The following is a 9,628-nucleotide window of genomic DNA, read 5'->3' as shown; positions in this document are numbered from 1 at the left end:
GTGTAATACTCTATTCCAAAGAACCTTATATAGATTTTTCCATTTATTGAAGATGTCTAGTTTCTTTCGACCCATTTCTGAACCGAACGAGGGGATGGCCATAGTCCTGTAAACTAGCCAACCAATCCCTTTTTGCTAGAGACAGAGTTGCCCAACGAGGTAGAGACGAGGAAGAGATATCTCTGGAATATCTTCAAGTTTCTTCACAAACTTATATATTGACGGCCTGGTTTTTGGAGGGCCAATAGCTGATATTAATGATGCAAAGGCATTTGCAGTTTCTTCTTGCTTAGTCTGGACACCTGGATGTGGATCACCATCCTCTGGTGGTTCCGACGACTCCATCGACGCAGCAGGAGACCGCAGTAGAGGGCGACTAAGAACCACAGGCTTACCAAGGCTGGGAGTGTGCAACTTAGTAGCAGCAGGAAAAAATCAAGCTCCTCCAAATGGATCATGTTGGGTGACCAAGTAGAGCAGTATAAGATGATCAATGGGCAACATCAACATAATAGACTTATCTCATGTGCAGGCAGTCATGCATTAGATCCTTCCCACAAGATCGATTGGCGAGAGGTTATGAGTTGGAACTCTATTGATGGGTTGATTCCTAGGAGGATACCCATATCCAAGGGAATATTATGGTTTGGGCCCTTAGGCACAGGCAGTGTTGGAGGGATCAGATGGTATCATAACCCATAGGTCGCAAGACTTAGGTGGCATTGGGATCTAGGAGAATCTATTGAGAGCAGGATTGGCCAAAGGCTTGTTTGGGATCCAGGGATTGGAGGATCTATTCAAGATCATTTAGCATGGAGGCATGAGATAGCATACTCATTTGTATGGGATCCTGGTATCAATGTACAAATGTTTTTATTATGAATAGAATTGGATTGCTTGAGGGTAAGCAATCTTTGGATGGGAGGATTTGTAATATTCCCTTTTCTTGATATGCTCAAAGTGGATGGAATTTGTCCACAGTATTTACCGTGATATTTTCCCATGGGATCTACGCATAGTATTTGCCTTCATTTTTCAAGGGAAAATAATAAAATAATATTTTTAGAGAGTCCATCAAGCCTATAAAAGGGGATAGGAGCCTGACAGTGGGATCATCCAAGTTTATCTATCTTATTGTGTTTTCCTTGAGAACTTGGCCTCACCAATTCTAGTTTGATCCCAAGGACGAAAACCCCGTGGGTATTATTTTTCTAGTGGATCCATCCAGGGTCCATGATTGTGCTTTAGTGCCTTTGTTTTTCTCTTTTGATAAGCAGTCTTGCATGCCATTGTAGGGGCTCTGAAATTTATTGTATGGGCATGTACTATTTTTCCTCAGTTAATAATATACATAAAGGGTTGCATTTCTAGATCCCAATCGTGTTCTATATTTATTATAATTTTATCATTTGGGGATCTTACATAAAATTGGGACTTGGATCATTTTAATTCTTTCATTCCAAGACTATTTTAATTTCTTAATTCTTCCTTGGGATGGAAAATTTTGTTTTTTTTGGCGTTTCATTGATAACTCACACCTTCATAATAAATGTAGTTAAACCATCTTTATAGAACATCTCATCATTCTCTATGTCCTTTTGTAAATAGTCTATGAAAGAATTAATTTTGACATATAAGCTCTAAGGCTGTGGCTACTCTACACACTTCCAATATCATCAATTATTTTGTATTTATATTATCATCCATCTACTATTGGATGATGATTAGCAAAGTTGATGCAACTTTCATCCTTGAACTATTTTGTTTTGTGCGTTTTGAAGCTTGACTTAGCTTGAAGGTGGATATTGGTTCAACAAACAATGGCTTTGGTAACAATGCCATTTTCAATTATTTATTCTCTATCTTACTACTACATTTTTTGTTTCTTGCTTAGCAACCAAGTAGCCAATGTGTCTCCAGTTACTTGATGGAAATCGAACAAATTGAATGGTTTTTTTCCTTTCATGTTTATCTTTGAGTTTACTTTATCAAAAACCTATTTACTTTTTAAATTCACTTGTTCAAATTGTCTCTTCTTGGATGTTTTGTTATACACTTCATGATGGAATGTAACTGATTCAATTTCAAAATTGATAATCCCTTATCGAGCTAATTCTTTAGCAATAGACTAGCTTTCCAGTGCTTGCTTTTAAGCCCTATCTAGTATCTCTGGTATTTTGTCAAGGTCATCTATTTACATTACTTGAGTATTCACATCCTTGGATGTATCGTGAGTATTCCCCTATGTGTTACTTCCTTTTCTTTTTGAATTGACTCCATCAACATGAATTTTCTCCATATTAATCTAGGGGTGATTTCCATCACCACCTTCTCGAACACCATCGCTATAAATTCTCCTTGGTTCTTTTCTTTGAGAATGACTTCTGGATGTAGAAGTATTATTTTGAGATTGTTGTGGGGTATAACTAGCACTTGCAACAGAGCATCCATGTTGCCTATATGGCTTATAAGTACTATGTAGGGTGCCAAGATCTTCGTGGAAAACTTGAGGGGTATCACATAAGACATGACTATCTCCTCCGCCTTCAACCAGTCATGCTAGAAAGATAATACCATATCTAGTAGAATTAATATGTGAATGAAAAATAATTTTAGGGTTGAAACCCTTGATTGCTTCCAATTCATATAATTTAAAAATATCTAGGTACATAGCATATCCATTAATGTTGGAAATACTCATGATGTTGAAACTGCCAAACCTAATAAGTAAATGTATAAATTGTTTCTTTATTTTTTCATGAAATTAATGTGCCCAATAATTGTACCATCGACACACTTCTTCTAGGAAAAATTTGTCACAAACATAGATTGGAAGCATCAAGGCTTCCCCTCAAATTTGAACAGGAGAATAAATGAAAATTATCTCATCTTTCTAGAAAGGGATGTCTTTCTAGAAGCATCCATCCTTCCAAAGGAAAGTTCAGACCATGGTTCGGTCTTCTTAGAAGTTTATAAAAAAGGTGGTCCAAAGAATAAACCCTTTATATAAAAAAAATCCTGGCTAAAAGACCCAAATTTTCTAGAAAAAGTGCTCTATCATGGTGGTAGGAAATAGACATACTAGGGAAATTGGTAATGTATTGATTCCAATAGAAACTCAATGCTGTTAAGGCCAAAATTAAAAAATGGAATAAAGAGGAGTTTGGAAACATTTTCCAAGCCAATTTGGAGGTAGAAGAAAAATGTAGTTGCTTCAAGAATGCATCATCCTAGAGGGAAGAACAAAGGAAATTGTCAAAGAGGAAGGGTAGTTGTTGACTTAATTAGAGGACCGGTGAATATAAGAGGAAAGTTTTTGGAGATAAAAATCATGAGTTAATTAGTTAAAAAAAGAGGAAAAACACCAAATTTCTCCACAAATTTATGATGAAACATAAGTATCACAATATATTTTTCTCTCTAATTGAAAAAAAATAGAATAAATTTGAAAATATATATTATCATTAAACAACACAATTACAATTACAATTAAAATTAATATTAAATACGATCTCTTTGAAATAAATTACATATGATCTCAGAATAAATTAAATATTCATTTCGTTTGGGAAAATAAAAGAAAGAATACAAATATGCTTCTCTTTACATAAAGAAAGACCACCCATCAATTATTTGAATGTCTTTTATGCTCATCTTTATGGTGGTGGGGTAAAGAAGCCGCACCGTCCGTGAAGTAAATATCTCTCTTTACGTCACATCTCTCTTTGAATAAACAGTGGTATCCTCGTCATTACACACCCAACACAATCAACCAAAGTGCCTCCACCACTCACTTGTATACCAAACTTCACCCTCTTCTTTATTCCAATGCAATCTCAATCGAACCAATCACTCTGCAATGCAATCTCAATCCAACCAATCATCACTCTGCAATGCAATCTCAATCGAACCAATCATCACTCCTATAAGTAGTCTGCAACACCATGCCTCACAGCATACCATTTATGAATGCTTTCGAATTACTGTTCTAATTGGAGTTAGTGTTCCAATTTCTGCTGCCTTCCTCACAGGCTCAAGGCTTTCGTTACCAAAGTTTTTTTAGCTTTGAGATTTTCAAATATATATTCAGCCCTCTGTGACTGCTTCTGTTGTGTTATAAGAGGGATTCGATATATTACTGCTGTGACAAAATCATATCATATCATGCCTGATCCTGGTTTCCTCCCTGGATTTATTGGTGTCGGCATTGACATTGCCATCCACCAGATTCTTCACCACGTTGGCATTGCAGTCAACTGCAAGAAAGAGTTGGAGTCTCTAAGAGATGTGGTTACCACAATCGAGCCTATGGTGACGGATATCCATCAATGCCGTCTGGAATTAAATAGAAGGAGAGGAAATTCCACTGCTGGAAGTGATATTAATGTTTCAGCCATTAATACATGGGTTTCAAACTTGCACGAGCTTCTCCAGCAAGCACTAGCAATAGTGCAAAAGTGCTCAATTATACCGAGGTCTGATGTAATTTCTCGTTATAAAACTGGCAGAAGGATCGCTAGTTTAATTTCAGAGATCGACAAACATCTGAAATTGGTTCCTTTGGTCCAACTACAGCAGCAGCTGCGGATGGCAATTCGGAGAGAAAGCGGCGCAGCTTCAAGCAGCACTTCTGCAACCGTCTCTGAAGGTCTTGCTCCACCTGCGGGCGGCTTCTTAATCGGGGAACCCCTTGTAGTCGGACAAGAGAAAGCATTTACAACTCTGGAGGGGTGGTTGATCAATGCAGATGTCAAGTCTCTTTCCCGCATTGGTGTTGTTGGGAAGGGTGGATCCGGCAAAACTCTTCTTCTAAAGAGACTCTTCGGCTGCCCAAAGGTGAGGGATTTCTTTAACGATGGTTTGTTTCTTTGGCTGACTGTTTCACAGTCTCCCTCCTTTCCAAGCCTTAGGAATGATCTTTGTAGACAAATCACAATTCAAGAAAAAGTAGATTTGCCTCAAAATATGATGGAAGAGGATGTTAAAGTCTGGTTGAACCAGAGAATGCAGGGGAAAAGGTTTGCCCTCTTCTTAGATGATGTCTGGGGAGACGGTGGGACACTGCTGGAGGAACTAGGTGTGGCCCTGCTCATCCATCACTCCCACTCCAACATTGTTGTGAGTTCAAGGAATCACAGAGCACTGCTGGAGATGGGAGTTTCAGAGAAGTCTTTGATAGCAATGACAGATCTGGTAGAAGAAAAGAGCTGGGAATTGTTTGCTTATCACGCTTTTCCACATAATGATGGAAATGTCCCTGCAAACATTGACGAGAAAACGGCCAGGCTTGTGTGCGCCAAATGTGGAGGGCTTCCCCTTGCGATCAAAGTAATAGGGAGGTCAATGGCAGGCATCACTGATGCGCGGGAATGGGAATTGGCAGTCCAGAGCCAACAACATGCAGATCTGTATGATCGCTTAAGGTGGAGTTACGACTCTCTCGGCGACGTCAATCTGCAATTGTGCTTTCTCTACTTAGCTGCTGCCTTCTTAGAGGACCAAATTGTTAAGGTCGAGGGTCAGTTGATTCCGTTGTGGCTGGGAGAAGGTCTGCTTGCAAGAAAGAAGCTGCAAGATCAGCCTGGCCACGAAGACCCATTCGAGATCGGAAGAATTTATGTGAAGGTTTTAGCAGATCGGTGTTTGGTGGAACCCATGCTCAGAGACATCGATGGGCGCGTGATCCGTGTGAGGGTGCATGACGTCATCCGTGGTTTGGGCATACACATTGCTGAGATGGAAGAAAACTTTGACTGCCGCACAGGTAAGCATTTGAAGGTGTTTAATCAAAATGAGTGTTCAGGCCGCACTCGGATTTTGTTGAGCCACAACCAATTGAGTTCGCTTCCTGAATCATGGAGAGATCCAAAAATCTGTGCACTGTTGATGGTGGGGAACCAATTAACAGAAATTCCAAGAAAGGTGATTGGGAGTATGATTTCTCTCAAGGTTCTTGATTTGAGTGACACGTCAGTACAGTCATTGCCAGAGAGTGTGGGGTGTTTAAAACAACTAGCATGCCTCCGATTAGTAGGCGTGCCAATCAAAAGGCTACCTGCATCTCTCACAGCTCTCCCAAACCTCCAAATCCTTGATCTTGACAGATCCGGCATCACAGAATTACCATCTGACATCGACAGGTTGAGATGCCTGATGTATCTGAACATGTATGAGTGTGGTGATTTGCAATGTTTGCCTAGTAGCTTCTCAGGACTTACCTCTTTGCAGTGGTTGGACATGAGATACTGCAGTAACGTGTGGGCAACACGTGATAAAAAGAGGAGATGGAAAAAAGTGGCTTCCATTGCGGATTTGAGTAGTCTAACACAACTAAAAGTGTTACGTGTACCAAACAACGGAGAAACAATTAGTGAAGGGACATTGGGGAGCATGGTTCAAATGGAGACACTCGAGTTGCAGCTGACATCGATGACAGAGTTACCTGCCGACATATTCAACATGTCAAAGTTGAGAAGGTTCTGTTTAGAGTGCTCCCACGTGGTTAAGATGGAAAGTAAGTTTTCCGAATTTCACAATTTGATGCATCTTCAATTGTGGAATTGTTCTACGTTAGAAGACCTTCCGGATTTGCACAAGCTCAGGAGTTTGAAGAGATTAGATATTTATAAATGCGTAAAGTTAAGGAAATTTCCTAAAGAGTTTGGTGAGATTGGAGCATTTTCTTTATTAGAAATATTTTCATTAGTTTCTTTAACTGAATTAGAGGAGTTACCATTAATAGAAGATGGGGCAATGCCTATGCTCAAAGTATTTACCATGATGCAATGTGAAGCATTACACACATTGCCAGAAAGTTATTTGAATCTCAAAACACTCCAAAAAGTAAGGGTGTTTGGTTGTTCAATGGTATTAGAGAATCTACAAAGAATCAAGCTAGTAGACTCAAAAGTACAAGTGATAACAATGTCTACAAGAGATACAGAAGAAATTATACAAAAGTATAATCAAGTAAGACGTTCCTTAGAAGGTTGGAGCTATGGTGAATCTTGGAGTAATGAGCTTTGGCTTTTCCTACAAGATCTTTATAGATCTCTATGATCAATATTTCCATGATCAAGATTTGTAATTTGTATTCATGATCAATTTTGTATATACAAAAAAATGTGTTTGATAGTGTAAAGTAGCACCCTTAAAATGCTTTGTGCTAGAATGTATTATACATTTTATAGCTTCTAACATAATAAAATCATTTCAATCAACGTTTTTTTTTCCAATTCAAAATAATATTACAACATAATAATATTAATATCTCAAAGCTCAATAACCTAATAGTTATATATTAACAATGTATATATATTTATGTATAAGAGCATTTAGTTTTCTTCCATGCATTTACAAATTGACATAACAAAGATACAACTATATATTTCCATATGTCCCAAGGGGAACACACTTGCATTTTGCATAGTGTGTACTATAAGCTCTAAAATGTTGATCATGCATAGATGCTTCTTTGCATGTAGCCTTATAATTTGCATCAAGCAATCCAAACAACAAGAAAAGGTTAAACCAACAATAACAAACAAAAGTTGCTGACTTCACCAGGAAACTTTAAGAAACAACAAAAAATGAGCTTTCAATTCACAAGAAGATGTTAACAACAAGAACATTATTAACAACAACTACAATAATCACAATATGGAGAAGGGGAATACAATACAATTAGTTCAAGATATATAATATTGTGTTTGCAAAGTCCATTCATGAATATAACTCCTTATATAAATGAATTATTCCCATTGATAATTAAAAATTAAAAATTAGTAGATATATACTCACCCCAACCACTATTGAAGTTCCAATTTGAGAAACTTCCACAAAGAATTGTTCAATCAAAGAATCAACAATAAGGTAATATAGAAGGGAATATTAGGGCAACTACACATACTTCATTCTCAAAATTGCTACAACAAGAATGCATGTTCAATGTGAAAATCATGAATACACACAAATTCTAGGAATGTCCAAACATTCCTATTTGAATGGCTATGACCCTTATCGAGCCTCCATACACTCACCATACCCACCTCCATATTGAGTTCTACATAGAGTTTACTCTAAATGATAAAAATGCATATGTTAGGAACACATGCATGTTCTTAAAAGTGTGCACATGTTATTAACACATGTGCATTCTTCTATTAATGAACACTTAAAAAAACAAAAGCCATGACCTTTTTTTATTCATTTCTCCTATGCACAATGCCTTTTCTCCATGTTTTCTCCACCCTATTCATACATTTTCATGCTAATTCAAACTATAATTCACAAGGACAAGCTTGAGAAAGTTTAGCAACATTGCACTCATTTTTTCCAATAGAGAAGTTCCTATTTTGAGATAGGTTTTATTGTAAATTTTCCTTTTTATATAGGTTTTATTTTAAATTTTCCTTTTTATATATGTTAAATTATACAAATTTAAATAGTTTGTAAATTGTTTATTATTATTTACATGCATTTTTTATTCTATTAAAATGGAGGAAAACCCTGATTTAAACCCAAAACCTATTCCCAACATCTCCATGAGACCCACACAATGAAATTAATCAATTTCTAAATGAAATTAGAAACCTAATTTGTGAGCTTAAAATACTAGAGAGCCATTTCATTTTTCTTAGGCTACTTCGCTCAACCATTGTTGCGTGTATTGGTCGACCTATGATAGGTACATGTGTCACCCATGTATTGTCCTTTGAGTACCTAAAAACCCCATAACTACTTTCCACGTGTCTGCTGACACGTCAGGCTGACGTCACCTCCAGACAATAATGTATTACCACCTATCCCCCTATAAGTCCTCAATCTCGGATCCTAGCTCTCCAATTAAATTCAGTTTGAATTTAGTTACAAGATTCCAGGGTCTGAGACTCCCAGGAATTTCGACCTTCTAGGATTTCCTTTCTCGAATCCCGGATCCCGACACTCTAATTTAATTCCAAATTCATAATTAGTTATGGGATTTCGGGGTCCGTCCTAGACAATGGTTCTCTAACATCAATTTTCCATTACAGGATCTGTATATTGACGATCTCGGGTCCGTCAAGTGACAAAATTCCCGACGATTAATTAAATTAACTTACGTGATCCAACTCTTCTGAGACTTTTCTAGCCACATCACCATTCTCCTGTCCAATCGCATGAAGGGAAAATATGGCTCCACCAATAGGAAGTCTTCCCACCTAGGGTTCTGATCTACCAAGGATAAGGTTATCCATATCATTTCTATAAAATTAAGGCTTCGGTCCTTAGCGCTGCAACAAATCCTTTCCTTTCCTTTCCACCATGAATTAGTCATGGGGCTTCAGCTCTTCCTCATGCGATGTCTTAGATAAGGATCTCTACAATCTCCCCGAAGACAAGCTCTACCGTTGCAGAGGCTTCCTTGAGCTAGTCTTCTCTACCACAACTTTGTCTTGGAGGTCTGGTAGACCCCCAGATATACATCAAGATTTCACCACTCTGCTAATGTCAATCTAAGGTGTTCCATGATGTTACCTCTCCTGAGCTTGGGTGATAGCTTCATTGATGGATTCAAAGCCTATGGGCCTTCCTTCCTTTCGGGTAGGAAATTCCTCGCATGGTGGCATAGGCGCTCTTGCATCTATTA

At 37.8% G+C, this 9,628-nt stretch overlaps 1 protein-coding gene across 1 annotated transcript; it reads left to right on the top strand.

Annotated features, from left to right (window-relative positions):
• The first annotated feature begins 4,164 nt into the window (after window positions 1-4,164).
• On the top strand, window positions 4,165-7,059 carry LOC149258970 (putative disease resistance protein At1g61190). Its single transcript, XM_089444041.1, has one exon. It carries the CDS (start codon window positions 4,165-4,167, stop codon window positions 7,057-7,059), a length of 2,895 nt encoding a protein of 964 aa, XP_089300167.1.
• The last annotated feature ends 2,569 nt before the right edge of the window (window positions 7,060-9,628 follow it).

Source organism: Pinus tabuliformis, chromosome 6, assembly GCF_031772625.1.
Source record: "Pinus tabuliformis cultivar Carrire ecotype Pingquan chromosome 6, CPIR1, whole genome shotgun sequence".
Lineage (NCBI taxonomy): Eukaryota > Viridiplantae > Streptophyta > Pinopsida > Pinales > Pinaceae > Pinus > Pinus tabuliformis.
This window is presented reverse-complemented; position numbering and strand designations above follow the sequence as displayed.